Source organism: Vanacampus margaritifer, chromosome 5 (assembly GCF_051991255.1).
Source record: "Vanacampus margaritifer isolate UIUO_Vmar chromosome 5, RoL_Vmar_1.0, whole genome shotgun sequence".
NCBI classification, from domain to species: Eukaryota; Metazoa; Chordata; class Actinopteri; order Syngnathiformes; family Syngnathidae; genus Vanacampus; species Vanacampus margaritifer.
The window spans coordinates 23,922,728-23,949,668 of NC_135436.1; the positions used below are offsets into that span (position 1 = coordinate 23,922,728).

The following is a 26,941-nucleotide window of genomic DNA, read 5'->3' on the forward strand; positions in this document are numbered from 1 at the left end:
CATAACCATGCCAATGTGCAGGATACTGACAACTGAATTTTTAATTTCCATTTAATGAGCAGCTCTATTATTTATGCGATGGTCACATTAAGGATATTTTTTCATGCAAATATTGCTGCTTTTTTATCGGAATGTGTCGCAGTCCTGAGGAAGAGATTCACTGTGCATCAAACAGCGATTTGTTGAAATATTTTCAGGTTGAATACCAATTTTTCTTTAAATTTTTGCAGTTTAGTTTAAACCTCACTAGCTCCTTTCTTTATTATTACGAGGTTAATTGAACGTGGCCAATGAACTCATTCACTGCCATTGACGGCTATAGACGTCAAAAATTCATTTGAACTATTTCACATTTTTTTCCACTTTTGTTAACAAGAGTATAAAAGCCTAGGGAACTTTTTTGATTGTACATATAGAACAGATATAACATTTGTGATTCATCTTGAGCTTAAATAATTACGTAATTAAACAAAAAAGAAAATATAAAAAAAATTAGGGGTGTCAGACGATTAATTTTTTAAATTGTAATTAATCGCATGACTTCAATAGTTAACTCACGATTAATCACAAATTTTATATCTGTTCTAAATGTACAATACATTTTTTTCTAGGTTTTCATACTCTTGTTAACAAATGTGGGAAAAAAATGTCAAACTAATAGAAATAGCTCAAATGAATTTTTGACGTCTATAGCCGTCAATGGCAGTGAATGAGTTAAAATGTCATCCTAAATTATGGTAATGTGTTTAATAATCACTTCAATTAGCATTTGAAACATTGCCAAAGCAGAATAATGGCGTAAATGCTAGATGATATGTGCTAATGTTCATAACTGTGTTAATTAAATGGGATTTATACTAAGAAGCGTCCTTAATTTTGTAATATTTTAGGAAGTACAACATCAAAAGCAACATTATACAGTAGCACCTCGGCATCCAAATTGAATTTATTCTTTTGCCTCGATTTATTACTTATAGCTTAATTATTGGCGTGACCATGCTTGTGAGTCCAAACACCTGTTTCTGAAATCATTGTCCTGTTTTGACAGTAAACCTCAACAGGGAATGGCAGGAAACAGCTTAGTAAGCACTTTTATGATAAACTGTTTATTAATTGTCAAACCTTTGCTTATTTATTTATAGTCGATATATAAAAACACAATATACAATGTAGTATGTTGCATCTACAAAAGCCTATTAGTGAGGAGGGGATGTATAAAGAAAATGTATAAAGACTACAATCTATACATAAAATTATATTTTTGTACAAAAAAGGGCCTTATATTACTTATATGGTTTTAGGGGAAAAAAATCTCTTATACTACGATAAAAGACTTCTTTTTTTTTTAGGTTTAAGTGTTTTTATTCACATGCAAAAAAATGAGGACTAAGTAGTATTCTTGGGAGAATGAAAACATATTTTTGTTCCAAGGTAACAGCAGCACAGCAATATTCTAAAACCATGTAAAGGTTAAAGAATAAAATTATATTGGGGGGGGGGGGGCAACATAAATACATAATTTTCCAGGATTTATTCTTTCCAATTATTATAATTATTATTCTTTCTTTCTTTTTATAGCAATGGGTATCTATTATTCATGGGAATCCGCGCAACTGGACTTTGTTGGATTTTTCTAAAACATTCACAAATGACTTGGGCAAGGACAGTAACGATTACGAGAATAAATACCTCATTTTTGGTTTTGATGTGTGTAAGGTGTTTTGAATATGACTTTTTCTTTGAGTTGCATTTCAACCTTTGACTTTATTCTCACACATTTACAACATCATTCTTCAATCAATATTTTTTATTTGACCTCCCTTCCTTGCAAGAGTGTCCCATTGGATTTGGATTTCACTTTCCTTTCTTTGGTCCTTCCTCGGGTCTCCTGATGGCCTCACGACTCTGGCTGGAAGTGTTCGGTTTAGGTGAACGGTATGGGATTTTTTAATAGGTTTTAGGTGAACTAATGAATACACACACACACTCGCACGCACATACACATACAAAAAAATAAAAATAAAATTTAAAAAAGAGAGCAATGATGATGACATGTCAAATCGGTAAAATTACCGAATGAACAATATTGAGCTCTCCAGGAAAAAAAAAAAAAAAAAAGAGTGTCCCATTGCCATAACATAGAGCCCTTCGGATCTATGTGCCTATACATTTTCACTTGGATTTAGATCTCGGATATGGTTAGACCTTTCCAAATCTTGAAATGCCTTTTTTCATTCCGAGCAAGTTTAATTTCACCCTCAGGACCTTTCGCATGTTCACGGTGAGGTTCTTGATCTCCATCCATCATGTTGATTTCGACTTACTTTAATGAGAATCTTGCCCTGCAGGCTCTGAGGACTGGGCAGCGTCGTGGACGCTCTGCTGAGCACGTGGCCGACGTCCAGCTTGTCGGCAAACACTTCCCTCAGATACTGAGCGATCTTCTTCTGTTGCTGGATGCTGCAGTGGTTCTCGATGGACAGAAGCACCGGGTACCTGCCGCCACACACACACACACACACACACTGTACGTGAACATAGCGTGATGGTGAACAAGCCAGAATCTTTCTTCATGCCTAACGTATGTTCATGTCCAACAGACAGGAAGTGAAAGAGGTATATAGGGAGTATTCACCAGATGGACAGTGTGTGTGTGTGTGTGTGAGAGGGGTTGTATGTGTGTCGGTGTTTTCATTTGGAAAAGTGACTTTTGGTCACACGCTAGCAGAAATGTCAGCTTTGTCAGAGCGACAGCTTTGCCTCGGGGGGAAGCAAGCCTGCTTTCACCTCTGCACTAGCCCACGTACAAACACACACGCACATACACAGGTGCAGTGAGTCGAAAAACAGAGCGAGTTACATCCAGTTATTTCAATTCCCCTATAGTGACGTTCTGTGATTCTCTCAGGTGAAAACAGGAGAGTGTGTGTGTGTGTGTGTGTGTGTGTGTGTGTGTGTGTGTGCGTGTGTGTGTGTGTGTGTGTGTGTGTGTGTGTGTGTGTGTGTGCGCGCATGTGGTGCAATGCCACTTCCACGCAGTCAAGGGCCCTTCATCACACTGTGAGGCGGCTGATGATAAGAAGCGGATAAAAGGGAGAACAGTCATGACAATAAAGAAAAAACAGGATTTATAAATATATATAGTGAAATATATGGAACATAAAGTGGTGCCTGGGCTTATGAGTTTAATTCATTCCGCGGCCATGCTTGTAACTCAAATCCCTTGTACCTTAAATCTGGGAGTGAATGAGTTAACCGCTTAATAACGACTCGAGCATATAGCCTGAATTACCCTCAAGCACCTCTAGGGGCACCACGTGTGTTTTTTTTCTTTTAACTCTTTGACTGCCAGACGTTTTCAGAAACGGGATGTCGCCAGTGCCACCCGATTTAAGCATTTTGACTGATCTTTCAAGGTCCACAGAAAATGTTGTGTTTGGACTATGGAAACACACATACTACTAAATGAAAGATTGAACTCTCATCTTTCATCAGAAAAAAAAGTTTGTTTCTACCTTATTCCGTTCTTCAGTAATCAACAATAGAAAATGGTTAGTTTCACCGAAATGCTCTGGTTTGAAACAAAAAGCGGAGAAAAAGAGCTTTTTGTGAAACGATGTTATTTCATGCACTCTAGTGAATTGTACACTTCTTTTTGTCCATGAATGATGCCACAAACACCTAAATAGTGCTTTACTTCTGTAAAACGCTTTCACCAACAATGAAAAAGTGTTTTTTGATTGCAAAATACGTTTATTTCCATTCAACAGTGTAACAATTTGACAAAACAATTTCGCAAACTATTTACAAATGTGTGCAACTGTGGTACTACTTACAATTATGTGGATGTTTCAAATACAGTTTTTCTTTTTGTAACACTGCCCTGCGTGCAAGGAGAGGGAGCAGGATTTGCACAACAGATACGTTTCACTTCGATTGTCCGTTTCGCGTGCAGACGTTACACTTTCTTGACGGCCTTTTTTTCCGGGGAATAGCAAGTAGCAGACTGTATCCACTCCTCCGATGAATATGCATTGGACTCGGGGCACTCTTTGTCGTCCGATTGAACGTCCGCCTGAGCGTGCTTGGTTGTGCTCCGCGTTTTCCGGTGTTAGCATCGCTAGCCCGTGAACCTTTATGACGTCGTCATAGCCGCCGCGTCAGCGCTTCCAACTTCGGCGTCAACCTCGGAGTCACCATCATCATCACCGATGATGATCATCGTCGTCATCAATGTGCTCTTTAGCGTTGGTCGATGCCTTTCGTCTTTGAAAAAAATTCCCAAGTGTGAGCTGCTTGCAACCGGTCGCCATTGTTCGCTTCCTCAGCCATCTAGCTCCGCCTCACGTCTTCTACTGCCGCGTGAACGCTTCCAACCTTGGAGTCACCATCATCATCATCGATGATGATCATCGTCGTCATCAATGTGCTCTTTAGCGTTGGTCGATGCTTTTCGTCTTTGAAAAAAACTGCTCGAGCGTGAGCTGCTTGCAACCGGTCGCCATGTTCTCTTCCCTTCCCCAGCCATTGTCCCCTCTAGCTCCGCCTCACGTCTTCTACTGACGCCTACCCAATCTTGTCAAAAGAGAGTCATTGCTGCCATCTAGGGGCCAAAAATAGTCATTAGGCTAACCTGATCTGCTTGAAACTTTCACCACAGCTGGCCAAGGCTTTCCTCCACCCGTTTCCCCAAAAAAAAAAAAAAAATTGGAGAACGTCTTTTAACCTCCTTGGCGGCCCTCCGTAGGTTTTTACTAAACGTCATTTAACGTTTTTGGCAGTCAAAGAGTTTTTTTTTTTTTTTTTTTAAAGGGGAAGTCAATCCTAAAACTTTTTTTTTAACAATAATATGTTCTATACAGCCCCAATTAAAATACAGTATTCTGGTTAAAATTGCTTGAGTAGAATATGAGTTAAGCAGCAAAATCCAGCCCTTCTCATCCATCTCAGGGGGCGGCCATTTTGACACTTCTTGTCGACTGAAGATGACATCAACGTTGCTCAGGGCTCAGGCAACAACCAATCAGAGCTCACCTGTTTTCTGAAGCTGAGCTGTGATTGGTTGTTACCTGAGATGGATAAAAGTGGCTGGATTTTGCTACATAACTCCTATTCCACAAATGTAATATTAATCAGAAAGTCATGTTTAGACTAGTGAGGTCACATATAACATATTATTGTCAAAAAATGTTTAAGGTTGACTTCCACTTCAAGGAAAATGCAGAAAAGCCCCTTTAAAATCATAAAACATTTTGAGTTTGATTGACCAAAATACAGTATTTTCTATTTCTGTACATACAAGATGGACACAAGATTCAATAGTACCTTAAATGTAATAACTAAATGAAGGTACAAAAGGTAAAATATGAGGAAATAACCGACATATGCAAGGAGTATGTGTAAATAAATGGGGAATAATGAGGTTTGGCAGATTAATGGAACATCCAAAACTGAGATTATTCACCAAATTCAGTGTGCACCAACTAATTTGGAAAGCCCTTTAATTTGGCGGTATTCTGCTCACGACACAGCAGACACGCCCACACATTAATAACTACCCTCTAGAAATGCGCTGCAGTCACTATACCCACTGTTTAAAGAGGTAGAAAGCTAAAGTGCACGAGCCATTTGACCACCTCTTCCATGCTTCCAGAAGACCATTAGCTTCATGTATCATGCGCTACAAGCAAAAGAAACACTTAGACCAATTAATAAGACACGCAATGCAATACCCCCGGGCACACGGAACAAGCTGACAGTTAAACTAAATAACAGCTAAACAGGCGCACAAACTCAATGCAATTCTATTTTTGCTCCAACAAGCTGCTGCCAAATTGAAACTCCACTTCAGACTTAATTACACCGCTTGAATCGGCTGCCGTGCTGCCACCGGCTTTAAAGGAAATAAATAGCTTTATAACGGGAGCCACTGGCTTCACATGGTAGAGGAAAGAGTCCGCATCACTTTGTTGAGGTGACGTTGGACTCTGCGGAAACACTGGCGAGCAGATGGTTCACTTTAGATGCGAATGATGGCCAAAAATCCCCGTGTTGTTTTAGGAAGCCAATGTTGACAGAACATAAAACAGCTTTCAAATTGATGACGGCTGATTGGTGCATCGTGTTCCTTATGGAAGCTTTTCTTCAGCTTTTTGCATTGTTTCATAAAATCACCAAATTGGACTGACTGTGTGCGTTCAATAACGTAATTAACCACATATAGAATTGTAGTGTTTACAGAATGTCATTGTTGTTTGCCTCGGGGGGGGAAATAATTAAATGTCATTGGCTGTGGCTCACTGGTTATTGATGAAGGCGTATTTGTTGATGGTCTCGATGACGGACTTGAAGGTGATCTTGGAAGTCAGCGTGTAACCGTGCTGGACCATCGGCTCGCCATCTGGACCGTCCCAACAGTCCACTGCAGAGAGAGGGAAGTAAAAAACACACCTCGTGTATCATTCTCGTTGTGAAGAGAGGGCCTCTTGTCATTGCTCATAATGGAGGTGAAGTGATGCTTGGGCTTGATGACGCACCATCGCAACTTTTGGACGGACTTGACTTTGGATTTTGTAAATGATCGTGATTTAAAGGGGAAGCGTTTGACAATAATATGTTCTATGCAGCCTGGCTAGTCTAAATATGGTATTCCGGTTAGGATTGTGTTAGTGGAATATGAGTTAAGTAGCAAAATCCATCTCAGGGGCGGCCATTTTGCTGCCGACTCAAGATGACATCAATGTTGCTCAGGTCTCAGGTAACAACCAATCGCAGCGCAGCTTCAGAAAACAGGTGAGCTCTGATTGGTTGTTGCCTGAGCCCTGAGCAACATCGATGTCATCTTCAGTCGACAGCAAGTGGCAAAATGGTCGCCTGCTGAGATGGATAAAATGGGTGGATCTTGCTTCATAACTCATATTCCAAAAATCTTTTATTTTTCGTGCGTGTGTGTGTGCTTATGTGCGTGCGTGTGAGTGTGTGCTCATTAGTTCACCTAAAACCTATTAAAATTCCCATACCGTTCACTTAAACCGAATACTTCAGAATCCAGCTAGAGTCGTGAGGTTGTCAGGAGACCCGAGGAAGGATCAAAGAAAATATATATATAAGAATATTCCAAAAATCTAATATTAATCAGAATGTCATGTTTAGACTAGTGAGGTCACATAAGTGTTTAAGGTTGACTTTCACTTTTAAAGTGAAAGCTTTATTGTACAAAATAGACATGGAATGCAATATGCAAGGTCTTCTAGCACGGAATCTGCTGTCACACTGACTAGTCCAACCCAAAATGTATCAATATATTGATTTATTCACAAGGACTGTGGTGCACATAATGCAGCCCATACAAAACTGTTTCTTCTGACACATCCATGCTGATAACTTTCATCAATTAATATCATAAGGTTCTGATGAAACCGTATCTGTGAAATTACTAGCCCACGTCGTCCACTGACCTTCCACGCAGCGACAGCCGGACTGAAGAACCCAAGCGTACATGTCGGTCTTGGAGTGCGACAGCAGCTGGTCTCCGGTGAGATACGTGTTGTGAGAGGAGGCGATGAAGTAGTTGCACAGAGGCTGATCCATGTCCTGGTTCACGTCGTTGTGCAGCGGGTTGAAAATGTCGCACGTCGGACTGCGCATGAAACTCGTAAAACCTGGAAGGAGAAAAACAACAAATAGTTGTTGATAAAGTAGTGGAATGTGAATCAACGTCCACGCTTCAATTCAGTGAATTCAATCCAATTCACGTTGCGCCATTTGAGCAACGTCCTTACTGTGCTGAAAGAGGAAATGACTTTGAAATTTGAATGAAAGTGGTTCTATGACGCTTCTCGTCTTCTTTTCTCATATTACAATTAATGTTGAGTTTCCCTTAGAATATTAAAACATTTTCACCTTTTCATTTTTGTAAAAAAATGAAAATATTAGAACATCCTCCTAATATTTGAATTTAAAGGTTTCAAATGTTTTATTAGAACTTTGCTTTAATTTAGTTATTTTTGTAACGTCCAAACTAGGTTGTAAAAGTAAAACTTAAATGTTGATAATATATCTGTTCTGGATAATTTAAAAACTACCTTATTTTGACAAGATTAGGAGTTTATTTTTGTAATATTACTTGGATTATTTTTTCTCTCAGCAGATTGAATCATGGCTTATAAAAAAAATATTTTTCATTAAAAAAAAATTATCTTAACATCGCATATAAATTGTATTTTTATAGTAGTATGAGTTTTGTTTTGTTTTTTATAAAAACAATGTCCACATATAAAAAATGTAGTCTTGTATTTAAAAAAAAAACTATAATATAATTTTTTTATTCTCAGAAAATATTATATTATTTTTTCCCCCCATAATTTAAAAACAATTTATTTCTTCACAATACTCCACAGAAATGTCAAATTTCAAATTCTGACCTTTTTTCCCCCCAATCTACAACATTACAATTTGGTCATATCAAAACTTTCTTTTGCAATACATTTTTTTTAAATTATTTTTCTTGCAATATCCCACCAACATATTTTTCTTTCTCAATATTAAAACTGGAATAAAGTAATACTAATCTTTTTTAAAAAAAGAAAATTTAAATACAGAAATTTGTGAAATTCTATATATATATATATATAAATATATATATATATATATATATAAATATAAATATATATATATATATAAATATAAATATATATAAAATATATATATATAAATATATATATATATATATATATATATATATATATATATATATATATATATATATATATATATATATATATATATATATATATATATTGGCAGCTATGGTAGGTGATGTACCACAAAAAAAAAAAATCTCACTCTATCTGAACCAGTTCAAGGGCTGGCGATTGGGGTCAGCCATGTCTCTATAAATGCAATGTAGTGCAGCAGTGACATGATCTCTTCATCAGCAGGTTGATCGTCCAGCAAAAAACACATAATTGAGGGGCAGGTTTTTAACGGTAACGAATGAGAGGACTCACAAGGCTGGGAAGAAAGCTTCCATTTATCCAGAGAGGGAGGAGGATGGAATGAGACAGGAATAGCAAGAATCATCCCGTTCTAATGTGGACATCCAACTGCGAGCCTTTGCAAGCGTTGGGGGAAAAGAGTCTTGCTGTGGAAACGCAGTTATGCGAGTGGACATCCATCTTGTCACGCTTCTATCAAATTCTTTGAAAATATTAGCCGTCTATGTGAGAAAAGGTTATTTCTGAGCATGTTGCGGGCCCTTAGGCCAGCGTCATGGCGTGATCAGTCAGACTCATCATGCCTCCTCCCACGACGGCAACAATGACATTAGTCTCGCTCCTACACCTCCTCGCGTCGCCTGGCGTTCGCCGCCGCGCTCTGACTTCCCAATTTACTCACGCCTCTTCGCTCTGTCGCCTGCCTTAAGTCGAGTCTTCAGATGGCACTCGCCATGACACTGAGGGGGAGTGAGTGCTTGCTAAAGAACTCATTTTTGAACATCTTAGCACGACGGCCTTATGACATGACAGAACGCCAACGTGGTAGAAAGGCGTTTGATTGCGCTACGCTATGCGACAAACATAGGATCAGCCAGCTCGTTGAATTTATTTATTTTTTTAAACATACGCAAGATTCCCTCTAACAACTACATTCAGTGTAATGTCAGTCAATAAATCAACTATATGCAAATTGATATGACGCAAGTGAGTGAAAAGTTTATATAATATTATAATATTATTATTTATATAGTATATAGTGCCCTGCAATTGACTGGCAACCAGTTCAGGGTGTACCCCGCCTACTGCCCGAAGCCAGCTGGGATAGGCTCCAGCAACCCCCGCGACCCTTGTGAGGACAAGCGGTAAAGAAAATGGATGGATGGATATTATTTATATATTCATATTTATGAATACACAAATATAATACTATAACCCAGTATGGCAAGGCTCACCTTCAATCCCCATGACACCTTTTTGTTTGTTCTCATCAGACACTTCAAACTTGTCAATGATTTCTGCCACGTACTCCGGAGTCACATTGACCATCTGTGGGGACAAAACAAAGGTGGTCTTATTACGGGGATGAAATATGCCCTTTTCAGCACAAAACCACTCTGTATGCCAAAGGATCAATACTAGTTTCTCAGTATGGTATTAGTTTATTAAAATTTAGTTCAGTGAAAGTGGAGTCATGTAACATAATCATTAATGCAGCGGTGTCAAACAAGTGATAAGCAAATCACCATCCACATGTAAGATGACCTTTATTGCGCAAGAAACTTGTTGTAAACATCCAGTGGGACTCTGCAGTATTTCATCAGAGCAGTGCTGCTGTTTTGGTTGGCAACACTCTTCAACTGGGCTCAACTCTCTAATATCTGCATGTGAACGATTGTGTCTGAGAACTGACATAATTACTGTTACTGTGCTGGGAGCTTGTTTAGAACATCCATGTGAGACGGTTTACATGCCTTGGTAGGTGCTGCTGTTTTTGTTAGCAACAGAGTTCATACGGGCTCAGCACTGAAGTAATCACAATCAGTTACCAAACTTGAAACTCGTTTACAACATGCAGTAGCAATTAAACTCATCAATGACTGTTTGCGTGCCTCATTAAGTGCTGCTGTTTTGGTTAGCGACAGAGTTCAACAAGGCTCTGCATTTAACTTTTTAATATCTGTGTGTGCGTTATTTTTACAACAGTATCCATGAACAGAAAAGTCTCAGGTTTAATGACCTTGCTTACTTGTTGATATAAGAGCTGTCATTTGGCCTACTCTTTGTCTTGTGAGCAAAAATTGGAGGTGCTAGCACTAGATGGTGGCAGCAAACTCCACAAAAAGCAGCAGATTAAAAAAAAAAAAAAAACATCCCATGAACTTTCTTCAAGCTATTTATTGCCAGCCCCAGTTGAGGTTTGTACAAAGCAATCAAGTTACCAACCTTTTGGATAGCTTAATGCTAAGACACATCACAAAAACACCATAGACTGGCTTACAAAACAAGCATCAATGCTCTTACCTTCTGCTCGCAGCGCAACATGTTGGCCAGATCGTCGGCCGTCAGGTGGTCCTTCCTGTCGCTGTAGGCCATCATGAGCAGGAAGAGGTCCCGCCGCGTGGACATCATCTTGTAGAAGACGGCGAACTCGTCGTACGTAAGCGTACCCTGCTGATCGTCCGTATCTGCTTCCTGAGGACAGGAAAAAAAAAAAAGAGAGTCACGTCAGTCAGCGAGTCAGTCGCTGCATAAATGTTGCAAGTCATGACATATTGATGACAGCAGGAAGTTATATTTCACTGAGTGGGAGCAAGCCACACTTCTGACAGCTCTCAAGGTGCATTCAAAATCCACCAAGGAGGTTAGAGATCTATACAGGCATGTGTTTTGTATTGACTGCATATTGTTTTGTTTGCAACAAATCACATAGCCAGACACCAAATAAAATCCTTGAGAATGTTCCTGAAATATCATAATAACCAGGATCTTCATCGCCCGAAAAGGTCACCAAATGCCATCATTTAATAAACTCAGAAATTGACTCAAAACTATTGATTTGAGTTTTTAACAAGTCAAAGTTTCAAGGCCAAATATGTAAATCAATAGAAATCTTCATTTAGCTACAATTTGTATGTGATTAGCCACCAGCTGCAAAGGCAAAAATGTATTTGGAGCAAACCACGTTGAATGACATATCAAATCAAAGGCCTTGATTAAGGCTTCCCAAATAGGTCATTATTTTTTGCAATAAGCCATCATTTGAGAATATAATCACCAAAAAACATGCAATTTTCAGTACAAAATCACTTTGTATGCCTGAGGATCATTAAAATAGCTTACATAATTTTACTCAATGTCAATAAGCATCCCCCCAAAAAACATTTTGGGAAACCAATAAGAAATCAATTATGCGACTCTAAATTCCACGCTGACAGTAAATGCATCATTCCAACCATTGCACCACAGAGAATGTGCTTTTTCTGTATTTAATGACTATTTGAGTCCAAGCTTTCCTTTCATATCGTCACACGCGTTGCCTGAGGACACGCACAGCACGCCTCGCTGCGCGTTCCAGTCCACCACCTCACACTGACAGCTCGCCGCCACCACCGCCTCATATCACCTGGATCTCACAGGGACCCATTCCCGCTGACACCCAATCTAATAATGGCGGCTAATCCCTCCATCACAAGACAACCTTGAATGAGCTCGCCGTGTGCACGGGGTGAGGATCCACATGCAAACTCACTACAGAAATGTTTTGGCTTTCTTCATGCTGTATTTACCGAGCTTTATCGGAAAATAGGTCCGCAGGGTTGTTTGTTACACAAAGCACATCAAGTATAGCAAAAGCGCGGGCACACAAGCGGCTCTTTATCTGGTTTCCGTGAAATAAAAATCATTTCGGCAAGGGTATAAATGGAACCGCCTTCGTTCCTCTCATTACCCGGCGATAAATTATTTTTACGGCATCATTTTTTCAGCTAGGCTTTTAAATCAGCAGGCCAAGGCGAAGTCACAAATCATTGAAGGCTGTCAGAAAAAAAACAAGGATGACTAAAAGAGCAAAGATCTGTTAGCTGTTCCGCTCAGGTTCCTAATAAAGTGAGACATTGATGGTCATTAGAATTGCACCGCAGCACTGAACACTGCCTGATCCTCTTCAGAAATATCACTAATGTCCCGTGTGGAGCTCTGACATTAGCCCAGTGTGACTTGTCCTTTAAAAATTAAGGCTCTTCTGCTACTTTTTACCCTTTTCACCCCCACCTAAAACTTTTTTATCTTATCCGAGAACATATAACTGCTCATGCATTTTAAAAAAAAGCCCAAAAATGAAGAAATATGTGAGTAAACTGCTCTACATCTGTCATTATTTGTTTTGATGGTGTAGAGCCAGGACATTTCATTAGGTACACAGGCGGATTCTACTTGGTCTTCAAAAAGATTATAAGAACTTTTACTGTATATAATGAATTTTAAAACAGTTGCTAAAATATGTGCTGCAGGAAATAATATAATTTAACTTTATTGGTCCAAAATTATTTACTGTATTTACTTCAAATTATGTAGCTTTGTCCATCTGTCTATGCCAGACATACAGTATATAAGTAAATATTAATAATAGTAATAACAATAAAATCACATGAACGATGCAAAGATGGATGTCCCCCCCCCCCCCCCCCCCGCACCTGGAACATTTGCTTGACCTTCCTGCGCGGGAGATTGACATTGAGCTTGTGGAGGAGTTGGTAGATCTCGTCTATGTTCAGCAGGCCGTCGCCGTTCTTATCAGCTTCCTCAAATGTCTGCTTCATCCACGTCACCACATATGTTAAGGATATTTGTTGAAAGCACAGGAGGTTGACATAGCGCTTCAAAGTACCTGGTTCTGCCGATGGAAAAAACTCAATATTTTGTAGAGCAATGCTTCAAATTTTTTTTTTTTTGTGGATGTGCAATTACACTTTATTCAGGAAGGGGGAAAGGCAGTGCACAGGCATTCAAGAACTAACTGCTGAGCCCATTAGAATTCTAGTGCTGACCAAAACAGCAGCACCTACCGAGGCACAAACAGTTCCAGATAAATTTAACACATGATATAAATGATTTCCCTGCTCAGTCACTTTAACTTTTTTTACTGTTTGCAAACGGACATTAAAATGTTAACTTCTGAGGCCATTTAAACTCCATTGCTAACCAAATTAGCAGCACTTACAGTGAGTTGCAAACAGGTTCCCTGCATAGTAACTGTAAATATGCTAATATTTCATAGATGCTATTTTTTGCTCACAACACATCAAGAGTTAACTGCTTAGCAGACCATCTCACCTCTGTTGCTGGGCTGACAGTCATCACATTTCTAGCAACTTCAAACACATATGACGAATAATAAAAAAATATAAATATATCTAATCAATACCACAATTTTACGTAATTAATTGCGATTTTGCATTTTTTTTTATTTATACTTCAATAATTTTCCACAAAGCTTGTAATACTTACGTGAGTAAAATCTTGGAATTAATGTAAAATCATCAAATAGAAAGAATACTATTTAGATTCAAAGACCTTTCTTTGATCCTTGAATGATTTTTTTTTCTCCTGTAAAATACAACTGTTGAACAAAACTGTCAAATCTGACTCCGTTTTATAGGCATCTAATTCTGCTCACAGGAAACAATTCTCAAAACTTTGAATTTAGCTTTTCAAAGTGGCGAGAATCAGCGGTACAGACAACGGATGGATGGATGGCACTATATCTATAAGCCATGTTTTGCATGTGTAAAGGATATTGGTCATGGGTGCGCTGCCGTTTGGCCAGAGAGTCCTCGTCACTGATGCCGGCCATCAGGTAGCTGAGGCCAGTGACCCAGGTCCGAGCTTCGTCCGAGTTGGACGTAACCAAGTCCAGGGACTCCATGTGGTTGCCATGGTAGACGGTGAAGCAGCACGCCGGGTCCAAGCTGCCCTCAGGATGCCGATGGAAGATGTCCGACTGGCCGCCCTCCGTCACTTTGTACAGCGAGTCGATGGTTACTGACGGCGGGAAGGGAGAGGGATGGAAAAGTAGAAGATTACTACGACTTACAGGTAGTCCTCTTGTTACAAACATTGGATTTTTGAATGTTGGCAGATGTCTGTCTCTCTGTGTCTGTCTCTGTCTCTCATTTTTATAATAATTGTTAATGTTTCATTCAGTTTCTTTTAATTTGATAACATTTCATTTTAAAACAAATTTTCATTCATTCATTCATTTTAATTTCATTCAGCTATAGACTTAAAAAATTTCATTTGGACAATTTCTATTAGTTTAACATTTTTTTCCGTATTTTTGTTAACAAGAGTATGAAAACCTAGATTTATTTTTTTTACATTTAGAACAGATATAAAATTTGTGATTAATGGTGAGTTAACTAGTGAAGTCATGCGATTAATTACAATTACAAATTTGCCCCTAATTTTTAATAATCTTTTTTTCCTTCTTTTTTTAAAAAAAAAAATAATAATAATAATTAGGGGCGTCAGGCGATAATTTTTTTAAAATCATAATTAATCGCATGACTTCACTAGTTAACTCACGATTAATCACAAATTTTATATCTGTTCTAATACAATAAAAAATTTCTAGGTTTTCATACTCCTGTTAACAAAAGTGGGGGAAAAATGTTAAACTAATAGAAATAGTTCAAATGAATTTTTGACGTCTATAGCCGTCAATGGCAGCGAATGAGTTAATCATTTTAATTCATTTTTAAATTGTATTATTATATATTTTACATTTTTAGAATAAATGTTAAAATGTTCATGTTTAATTCAATTTATTTTAATTTAATCAAATTTAATTTTAAAACAAAATTTAGTGCGTCTCGACTTATACTTGGCGCAAAACCAGAAATAACTAAAAAACTAAAAACATGAAGCAGATGACTCTGTGCACGTGTGTGTGCATGTGTCCCTGCTGCAAAGCCCCGGAAATCCAGAGATAGCTGCATTAATTAAAAAAAAAAAAAAGTTTTTATGTTGATTAAATTAGAGTAAGGATTCCACGACGGTTTAAAATGAGTATTAAATACAATTGCAGTGGAACTACACTGTTTCAGAGGTACTTCTTGGGAATGGTGTTGATTACCCGAGTGTTCAATGGAATAATCAATTGTAAAATCCATTCTAAAATGCTTTATTAATGAAAGACTTACAGTATCATAAGTAATTAAATGACATCATCGTTGGCTGTGCAACTGAACCATGCACTTGGTCTGAATATTAAGAAGAAGAAAAAACTGAATTCAAATCCAGTAAAGCCTTTATATATATATATATATATTTATTTATTTTTACTATCGAGGCATATTGGATGCACCCAATAAAGCAGCCCTTATAAAGCTACTTGATTTGATTCTGAGCCAAAATGTTTTTTGTCACCATCCATTGTAGAATGATCCATTTCCCTCCCCCTGCATAATCTCATCTCCTAAATTCCGCCTCGCCTGACACTAACAATATGGCCGCATCGTTTAACATCCCGCGCACACACATACACACACATTTTAAGGAAAGGACTGGGCACGAGTGTGTATTTCACAACTGCGGCTAGTGAACATATTTAAGAGGCTTATCGAATGCTGACAGCGGGAAACTGTGTCATTTTTAAACACGTACACATCCATAGGCGTCTCAGTGGGTTGATGCTGAGAAAATAGAATAATCCTCTCGGTGGCAGCAGCGGTAAAGATCACTTACACACGCTCACACAACTTGCCAGCCATTTAAGGTGAAATCGGAGGACGACATTCGGCACACATCGGCATAGAAATTGGCGATGCAGGTGTGCCTAATGAAGTGGCCCGTGTCTTCATTTTGTGCGTTCGTTCGAGCGTGCGAGCAAACGTACTCTTGGCCTTCTCGCTCTTGCGTGATGGCTTCCAGCGGATGCAGGAGCGATGCTCATCCAGGTAAAAGAGCCTCACCAGCCCTTTGGATCCCGCCTTCAGCTTCACCATCTGCGTCCCGGACTGCATCACACTCATGCATCGCTCCACTGAAGAGGAAACACACATGCACATGTTTATGAAAAACACACACAAAATAAGGTCAGTAGAGCGTGACTGTAAGACACAAAAGAAGCAGGTGTGTGTTCTTTATTTGTCTTTTCGTTTGTCTCACTCGACGTGGGCAAGGTCCGAGCGTAAAGCGCACACAGAGATGCTGCTGTGTGTGGACACAAGGCTATCTATCCGCTGTGAGGGAGCCCTGAAAGCAGCTCATAGAGCGGAGACACAGAGTCATTGATGCACAGGAAGAACGTCTCAACCTCGCCGGGCAGGAGGAAGCAAACGTCTCAGCTTCATTCAATACAGTGCAAGCAGCCAACGTTCTTTAGGTACACCTGCGTATCCAACGCACAGTTCTGCGGAAGCCATTCCTCCAATATGACTGTTGCTAACGAAAACAGTAGCACCTACAGAGGAATGACCTAGACATAAATACATATAGATATATACACACTGTATTAGGGCTGAACCAATTATCGGCGCTGATATTTGAAATTTTGACAAATTCAGCCTTTTTATGAATCAAAGGCAGATAGAGCTGGCGAACATAGCGAATTGAGGGTTTTCATCAGGATTTGTAAGCTGTTCACAGACAGGTTTAACTTGTCGCAAAGACATATCAAACAGATTCAGACAATTTTTCACTGTCTGCGAAGATCTTTTGAAACATTTTACGAACCCCGACGTAAACCCAAAAATTAGCTACATTCGCAATTTCAAATGCATTTGTTGCTCAGTGAAATACAGGGAACTTTTCATTTATGGATTTATTTAAATTTCCACTTTATAAAAAATGATGCTGACACTGGGAACTCCCTATACTTTTTAGTTTTTAAAATAAAAAAATAAAAAAATAAGAAATGATGTTGAAATTTGGGCAAATGTCATTTACAGTAGGAAACTCTAGGGAACGCATGAATAGTAGAGCCGCGATCCTTATTTTAGGAATGATATTAAACAATGTTCGGCATTTTGCAATTTATGTCGGATAAAAATTGAGTGATGGAGAAAGATGGTTAAAATGGCCACAATATCAAAAGCAATCACATGTCAGAGTCGATTCATTAGACCATCTCCACATAACGTAATATAAGCTTTAACACTATGCAGGTTAACACAGTCATCCTCCCCAATCTATTTAATCTGAGAAAGTTTCAGTAGGTGCTGCTGTTTTGGTTAGCAACCGGGTTCTGAGTCCTAAGCTCATAGTCTCTACAAACCGTGCTCATTATAGTCACTACCCATTTTGTTCCTGATGAGGTGGCATTGAATTCTCTTTTCTATTACAGGGATGACCACTCTACAAAGGAACACATTATCCAAATGCACTAAATGCTGTAGAGAGATTGCTATTGAACCTCATACAATAGGTGTCCATAACTGTCTGATATGTCAATCCTGGGAGCTATGGGAAATTTTTTATTCCAGCATGATATAGTTGTATTAATTTAGATAATGGTGCTAACACTGAAGCAAACACTACTCTGCCAACTTTACAATAATATAAGCAACTTGGCATCTACTGCTAAAACAACAAAGATCCTGCCCTCATTCCTTGGCATCCGTTGAGCACACACCCAGACAAACACGCATACCGGTATACATGCAACCAGATGTATATTTTATAAGGAGCGACTTGCATGCCCTTAAGAAAAGCTACACAAAGAAACTGCTCTCAATATTCTTCCAGGACAGGATACTCCCATCACGACACATATTTCCATATAGAACAGTACCTTACACAACATAAAATCATTACCATACACAGTGCACCGCAACTCGTACTACTACTAATTCTCAACAGGATGGCAAAAAGTTCAAGGCTCTAATGGACCAAACATCCATCCTTTCCCATTTTTTTTTAGGACTGATTGCACCAAACAAATAAATCTAAGAACAGCCACATTCACATTTTAAACAAACTGATGCCACATAAAAGGGGTTTGTAGTTGGACATAAATACCACAAGGTGGCAGTAAAACGCGTTAAAAAAGGACAGGATGATAAAGCATTGCGTCAAGTAAATACACATGAACCCAATTTACATACAAAGTATTCAATAGTAAAATTAGTCAGACGACCACCACAAGTGGTTAGTATTAGCCAGAGACGTATATTATGAGAGTTTGGCCAACTCTGTTTCAGCAGGGTTAACAAGATGCCGTCCATATGTCATGTGACCAAAAGTTGACCAATCACACCGTGACCAATCAGAGCGCTGATCACATGACATACGGACGCCTTCTTGTTACCCTGCCGAAACAGAGTTAGCCAAACTTTCTCTATATATGGCTATGGTATTAGCTAGCATACTAGCCTAAATAACAAGCTAATTTGGAGTTTCAGTTTCACTTTTAAGTGTGCATTCAAGGACCACCAATAAAACTGGACATTGCAGATGCTCACACAAAACTATCTATCAATTAAACAGAACAGCAAGCTAAAGTAAAAGTGTGTAAAAGACAACATTTTCAGCCAGTAACGGAATTATATATATATAAATCAGCAAATTTGTGAATACCAAATAGCATGGTGCAGTGGGGAGATTGGAGACTGACAGCATACAGGGATACTTCACCATCTTGACAACATTCCAGCTCTTATGGATGCTGTGGGAGTTTGGAGTGGTCAGCCCATCAAGAACCATCCGGTCTCTATTATGTAATTGGGATGTGTCCTTGTTCTCCTCATGAATAAATATGACTCCTAGGTGGTTTAAATGGACCTGACCTCAGGTGGAAACAATGTGGTGGGCCACCAACCACTTTGGAGGATGGATGAGGTCATTCATTTATGATTTATTAGAAAACAAACTTGGTGGCGAGTCAAATATTTGCACTATAAGCATCCTTCATAGCCTTTTTTTTTTATTTTTATTTTTTATATATATACACTGTATATAACCCTTTTTGGCCACCATACTTCAAGCTCATGTTTAGCATCATGGATGCTTACTTCACTTATGTACAATATCTGGTATCATATGTCACTCATAGACAAAGATATTCACCCCCCCCCCCCCAAATAAAAATGATCTGCCGCGATTTTTGCTGATTTTTCTCTCTGTTGTAAGGTTAAATACTAAAGGACAACGAATTCCTGTAACTCATATCTTCATTGATGTAAGCATTATGTGTGGATTTTTTTTTAAATAATATTTTTCTTATTAATCAGCCGATTCATCGATTATCGGAATATTATTCTGCCAAAAATCGGAATGTGCATCAGCCTAAAAAAATCCATGCCAGTAGGGCTCAATCAGAAACCATCAATGCTTGCAAAAATAATAGGAGGCTGAAGACAAGAATTATGAGAGACATGGCGGAATGTGCATTATTTATCTCATCCAATCTTCTGAAGCCCCATAGCTTCATTAACGGATGCTTTTTAACTGTGGCCAATGTGGGAATGTTGTGCTATTTATCTACAATCTACAGTCCTAGTTCCAGAGAGAGAAAGAGAGAGAGAGAGAGAGAAAGAGGGTATTCTTCTGGGTGTCGTATCTCGGTTGGTTCCGGGCTACAAACTGCATGAGTCTGGCGCGACAAGCTTCTAGCAAGACGTTCAACTACGTAACATCATAAATGTGGCCCAGGGGCGGGAAAAGCGCACAAGCGCTTCCCTGAGTGTGTTTAGTTTTTTTTTTCCTGAGAAAAAATGGAGTAGGGGAAAATAGCTAAAAGAGAATGTGCTAGTACGCATTGATTTATTTATTATTATCCTATCTAGCACAATGCAGCGGTCTTTAAATAGAAGGCGTACATGTGCAGGCAGTTTGCCATCTTGCCTTGATGTGTTATGTTATGTATGACATTGGACATCTTCTACCACGTTTTAAATCAGAGGCATTAAAAGTAGATTTGATGATTTGGACTCTGGTTACTCACAAATTCTAAATAAAATAAAAAACTATTTTTTGTATTCATCATTATGGAAATGCTGATTCACCGAACGAAGAGTTCTTCTCCTTCAAATCGTTTTTTATTTTATTTGCTGTCCCACCACCTACAGGCCTGGAGTTAAATAGTATCAACTAAGAAACCAGGACAGTCGTGCGTAACACTTTCCTATATCACAATAGGTTGTATTTTAAATATTTCAGCTATCTAGCAAAAAAAAAAAGAAAAGCAAAATAGACAATCATAGAATTGTTCAGATTTGTTTTCTTGGTCACTTGTTGCCAGGCAGAATTTGTAGGGCTAATTGTCGATGACAATAGACTCTTATATGCCAGTGACAAAATGTGCTTTGACAAGTAGTCATTCTGAATTTCAGAAGTAATTCCAACCTATTTATGGATTTATGGTGATTGTCACATTTTCTGACAACAATGTCATACCAAAAATGTGTCTTGGTTGCTAGGCAGATTTTATAAGGGTCATTCTGTGTCAATTCACAGAAATCCCTCTTCAATTTGCCTGATTTCTATTCCATTAGTGCATCCCTATATGATGTCAAAAGGAAGAAGCAGAAGTTTGAGCCTCGTAGATCAAACAGTTTTTGAGATATGGTCCTTTAAAGTTTGGGCGCCATGCTCACTAAACTGAATTGCACGCTACATTTTTGGACCATATTTGGAGGCCCTCGTTTTTAGTTTTAAGGTAAGTACAGACATGTAAATTTATGTATCTATGTATTCTACCCCTGTCTACAAGAATATAGCACAGGTCTACTATGTTTAAAGATACGTACATACTAACCCTTTTAAAGTGGTTTATTATTTATTTATTCATTTATGTAAGAGCGTAATACATTTTGTTGACATCTTGGTGGTCCATATCTTTGTGTTGTTAGGGTTTCAACTGATTTATTATCATATTTGGGAACTCTACTGTGTATTTAGAGAGTTTAAAGGCACTCAGGCTTTTGGTGGGGGTACAGTAGGGCTCCAAATATGGATATAGGTAAAAATGACCAATTTTCGGATCCTCTAATTCAGGCCACTAGTTGGCCATGATGATGGGAATGAGATTTTTACCCCATTAACAGTCGTCTTTCGTCAACATTTTAAGCCAATAAAAATGTTGATTATCCAACACCTTCACTATTGCATGTGGTACTATTTTTGGGATATTTTCTGAAAGAGCCCAAGTCCGGAAAGATCAACTGTTTTTGGCAGTAAAAACAGACCCACATAATTAAATACATACCATAAATAAATAAATAAAAATACAGATTTTTAAGAAGGATGGCACCAATGTAAAAATCTATTTTTAAGAAGGATGGCACCAATCTAAAAAATCTATGTTTATTTTTAGCTGGAGAGCAGGACAAGAAATATAAACTGCAGTGACAATAAAAATCTTGAAGCCTCTTTGTTGAAGTATTGTTCACTTTTTGCCAACTCCTGGGTGGCGGCCATTTTGGTCCTCATCAGGTTAGCTTAATAATTTGATGTGCCCTCAACCAAATGATTTGTGCAGCCACAATCAGGCTAAAATGTGTCAAGGTGAAGTCACATTCCACTTTGCAATATTGTGTCAGGGAAAATCAATTTTCTATTTGTCATATTTAAGGCTGCAACCTCCCTGAGAATATTTCAGATTGGATAAAATATGACAAAATAGTTTTTCGCTTGATAGGAAAAAAATGGCATCTTTAACCTTTTTCCTGCTTCCTATTTATTTCAGGGAGACGCACATGTAAGCTGCGGGGCTCTGTGAGTAAATAACACTTAAAAGCTTTGAAGTGGCAAATTCAAACATATTTTAATAGGACAGCAGACAGCAGTGACGTGATTGAACAAAGCTTGTCCTCTCTCTGATGCGCACTACAAAGATCAAGTCAGGGCACACTGAACACCCACTCACTCAGGGCACATTAGCACACACGCTTATCATCAGTTCGATCACAACGGACACTTTTCATGCCTTTTTCAATTTGAAACAACTTGCAAACCGACCGCAAGTTTTTAGGGGTGAGATAGCTTTTGAAGCCTATCTCACCAGACCTCAGTTCAACAAGCATCAAGGGATTAAATCTCTTCCTTGTTTTTTTTTTCCTTTCAACACTTGAGCTGCACGTTTCAAGTAGCACAATTCAGTTTTTTGTTGTTTTTTTTGCTCTCAAGCAGCAAAAATGGGAAATGCATCATGGCAACATTAATGGAATTGGATAACTTCAGATGAGAGTCCTTTTCCAAATATTGAGAAATTGGATGCATATCAGATATGTGCTAATGCGAGTGCAGCGTAAATGGACAGATCAGATATACCCCACCATCGCGGTTTTTTTTTTGGGGGGGGGGGGTGGTTATGGGTTATCTTGCTATTTTTCCCCTCTAAGTCGGACAAGTAAAAAAAAATATATATTTTTTTTTTATTAAATTATTATTTTTTTTTTTATTAATTTTACAAAAAACAAGACCATGAACATGAGAGCTCGCCACCCTCAAAATCCCTGTTCCCTCATCGTGGATACTCTCAGATCGAACTGCTTCACTCAGAGAGTTCGAAACATCAGAGGTTGTTCAGTGTTTCCCCACATCATGTTAATACTTGGGTGGGCCACCCAAGTAAACTGGCCACCACCCAAGAAGTTTTCAAGAAAATTTAATAAAAATATATAGATTACGAAAAAAAAAAAAAAAGTGTTGCAACCAGATATACCTCATGTAACATTAGTTCGCTGTCACTCACTTAGGTTAGAGGAGACGCAAGTAATAGGACTGAGATCCCCCCTCCCCCCCAACAACCCACTCCCCCCACCCCCAAAAAAAGATTTCAAATCTGTGGGAAACACAAAGCATGAGTTGTTGTTTGAGTTCAGAAATTAATGTAAGGGGAGAGGACAATGAAACATCTGCTTAATAACTACGATAGTTAACCAGAATCACGAGTTGTCTTCACTAATCCACATCAACAATCAAAGTCAACTAGCTATAGTCAAATATCAAATAGCTAGTCCATGTTTCAAACTGTAGCAAAACAAAAATGTCCGGCCAACATGATGACACAGTCTTCAAATGTCTGTGCAGGTACAAGAGTACAAAAATAAGCTAGTGGATGACACTAGCAGTTAGCATTGCTAGGTTCAACTATTCCGGTCACCACTAGTCTTAAAATGTTCATACTAGCCATACAACGAAACCGGCAGGTCAAGGAACAAAGGCAGCTATATGAGGTGAAGCTCAATTTGTATTGTCAAAATATTATGTCCAGTAATGCGCAGACAACAATGCTAACAGGATGTAACAGTATGCTATATAATAATACGGACAACTGTATGCTAACAGGAACGTTAGTCGTAGAAGTTGTTTGGTACAACACACACTGACGTCACAATGCCGGTGTCATTTTACACTCCAGCCTCAGAAAAAAAAAAAAAAAAAAAAAAAACACTTGTTGAAGTAAAACACTTCTCACAAAGATGAAATCTCACGTGATGACAATTCCACTGCACATTTTTCATAACGTGACATAAAGCCTCCCACAACCAAATTGGAATGGAAGCCCTGCGTCAAAGTTTGGCCTCCAAGTTTTGCTACTTTGTTTTAATCGAGCCGCTCATCCACTTTCTTTGACAGACAGACAGACACCTTAAATATGTGTCCGTGACAGATGTTAGTATCCACGACAAATCAGACAGCACAAGTAATGAGCGTCCCTTCACCTCACACAGGATCAAAGACGGCGGGAAGTGAGAGCCGCGCAGTCGTCGCAAGGATACTGCCAATGCATAAACATGAGCTTCTGCTTCTTTCTTTGCTGCTTTAAATAGCGGCGGCAGCGGCGGAAGCAGCATGCCAAATACATGATCAATATGCAACATGTTTGTCCACAAACACACACACACACACAGCATAAGTCATTAGACAACAGCTAACTACAGTAGAGAGCAGATTTAAGAAAGAAAAAAAAAACAGCGAGTGGCAGTGCAGCCTAGTGCTCGTATTAATCACTTGGACAGTGTGATGCAATCCAATGCAAAAGACAAATTATAAAATTGCAATGTTTGAAATTGTTTGAAAAATCCCTGATGCCTAAGAAATGAAGAGTTGCTTTTAGCTTTAGCTTCTTGGCCCATGTTTGCCTTTTATTCACTTTATTAGGTACACAAAGCTAACCAAATATCCTAAACATGCACTTTCAAATCCACAACACTAGATCACAAATTACAGTTAAATAACTATAAGACTGTTGTTGCTAGTCACTTATTATTTGCAGATCTTAATTGGAGGGCTAGTGTTGATTGTGCTAAGACATCTGAAAAATATTGTACATAAAAATAGGGAAAAATAGACATTTTTCAGTTATCCCTGTTGTTGCTGCATACAAAAACAGTTGGGTCAAAAACAGCCCAAATTGGGATAAATAAATAACCCACAAAAACAACACAATTTTGGGGTGAGTAATGGTTGGAAAAAAAAAAACATTTTTGTGTGCTGTGTGAAAAATGAATGACTATTTATATGTATTAGATCTTATTGTAATTTATTCATTTTATTACTTGTAAGTTAGAGTTAGGGTTGTTTTGTCTGATTTTACTTCTATTGTTTTCTTATTTTGCTTATTTACATTTTAAAAAATTCTGTCTGACTTATATTTTATTCACTCTATGTAGTTTATTTCATTGTATAGTTTTTTTCTATTTTATTTTGTTTTATTTGTTATTTTTATATACATATATATGTATTTTTTCAATTTGTCTATCTTAATCTTATTTTTTATTCCTATTTTATTTAGTTCATTTTTGTTCTATATTATAAATTTTGCATTTGTATATTATTTTTACAGATTTCTTTTAATTTAATTATTTTTTAATGTAATTATTCTATATTCTAAATTAATAATTTATGCTAAATGTATCAATTATTATTTTTTTTTTTTATAGGTCAGAATCACATAATTAAATATAAATGAATAGTATAATAATATAGATGTATATATATATATATAGATATATATATATATATATATATATAGATATATATATATATATATATATATATGTATATGTATATGTATATTATGTCTAAACAACGCACTTCACTTCAGATACCACTTATGTTTACATACGTACAGAAACAAGATGACGAGATTTCAGCATACAAACGCACGCTCACCTATGAGTGTTAGTCTGCATTTTGGGGGTGCAGCCAGGGTGCCGCCAATGTGCTCGACGTTGCGCGCCAGCAGGGTCGCAACAGCTAACACCGCCGATTTCTCTGCAGAGCCGCATATTAAAGAGGCGGGCACTTTGTGTGCGGTGGGTCCAAAGAGTGAAGAATAGATTTCTTCCATTTTTTTCCTCTTCAGGAAACAAATAAAAAGTTCACAACAAAAAAAAGTTGTCCGAAAAGTAGTCCCGGCAGTCAGTTGCGCCGCCTGTGGCTATTCCACTTTTGATAGACACTTCACAGGAGCATCCTCGCTGCAAAGCACAAACAGTGGCTGAGGAGCTCCCGCTGCTTATCCTCGTCCTCTGATGTGTGTCAGCACCTTCATCTCCTTCCCGGAAAACACGCACGCACGCGCACGCCTTCCTCCTGGTCATCCACTCTACTCTCCATCTTCCCACCTCCTTGACTGATGTGTACGTTTAGCCTGTTAAATTGCTATTGTTGAGCAGGTGATTATTAAGTGAAACAGATGCGCACATGGACAAATCTCCCGCTACCCGCTTCACTTAAGAGGGTCATCCGGCGGGATGCGAGGGGGATAACAGTCCTGATAACAGTGTGACATAACAGCTATGATAATGTACCGGCATTATCACGTGACATGTGGGATATGTGAGGCCATCCATCTGTCTGATACACTCGAACGCTTACAATTGCAGTCATATCCTCTCAGGATTATCATACATCAGTCAACATGGGGAAACACCAAGGCTTGTCGTTCTAGTTCAGCTTTTTTTTTTTTTTTGAGTCAAAGCACGTGACCCAGGCCACCATAGTAAAATGAGTCGAAAATCTCATGGGTACATTCCGAGATACCAGGGAGGGAATCATGACGGAGAATACAATAACACAACAAGTTTAAGAGCTACTTTTTAAAAGGTCAAAGAAGTCAGAAACAAACAAGAAGTAATCTGAATTAAGATGATTCTAGAGCAGGGATGGGGAACTGGTGGCCCACACTATGAGTGGGCCCTTGATTTGAAAAACAAAACAAACAAAATGTTGCTAATCTTTTTTTCTCCAAACCTATAAAAAAAAAAAAATTCGTGCTGATAAACATCCAATGTTTTCCACTCAAACTGGGAGTAAATGAGCAAAATCATCCCAGAAAAATAAAAATCAAAGATAGGAAATAATGTTGAATTTTTTTTTTAAAAAATCTCCAAATATGCGACTCTGCAGGTGCCGAACTGTGAATATGCAGGGGTCGACGGCAGTTTTACATTGTAATATCACCAATCACCACTAGATGGCAGATACATATTGGT

At 38.3% G+C, this 26,941-nt stretch overlaps 1 protein-coding gene and 1 long non-coding RNA gene across 8 annotated transcripts in view; one reads left to right on the forward strand and one right to left on the reverse strand.

Annotated features, from left to right (window-relative positions):
- plch1 (phospholipase C, eta 1) overlaps positions 1–26,941 on the reverse strand; it is a 60,787-nt gene that overhangs the window by 20,201 nt on the left and 13,645 nt on the right. For 2 of the 7 annotated variants that reach the window (XM_077565350.1, XM_077565349.1), the window contains exons 1-9: positions 25,617–26,181; positions 16,393–16,539; positions 14,294–14,537; positions 13,190–13,319; positions 11,019–11,189; positions 9,950–10,043; positions 7,458–7,661; positions 6,301–6,421; positions 2,325–2,496 (exon numbers count right to left, since the gene is read on the reverse strand). In XM_077565350.1, coding sequence (XP_077421476.1) covers positions 2,325–2,496; positions 6,301–6,421; positions 7,458–7,661; positions 9,950–10,043; positions 11,019–11,189; positions 13,190–13,319; positions 14,294–14,537; positions 16,393–16,539; positions 25,617–25,794 — 1,461 coding nt within the window. In that variant the 5' untranslated portion in view covers positions 25,795–26,181. Of the gene's footprint in view, positions 1–2,324; positions 2,497–6,300; positions 6,422–7,457; positions 7,662–9,949; positions 10,044–11,018; positions 11,190–13,189; positions 13,320–14,293; positions 14,538–16,392; positions 16,540–25,616; positions 26,182–26,941 lie in introns of those variants that run through there. The other 5 variants (XM_077565347.1, XM_077565348.1, XM_077565343.1 and 2 more) reach the window with 4 other exon arrangements.
- On the forward strand, positions 21,013–25,019 carry LOC144052462 (uncharacterized). The gene is made up of 3 exons (XR_013294219.1): positions 21,013–21,153; positions 22,183–22,211; positions 24,173–25,019. It is a non-coding gene; the product is annotated as an uncharacterized LOC144052462 (long non-coding RNA).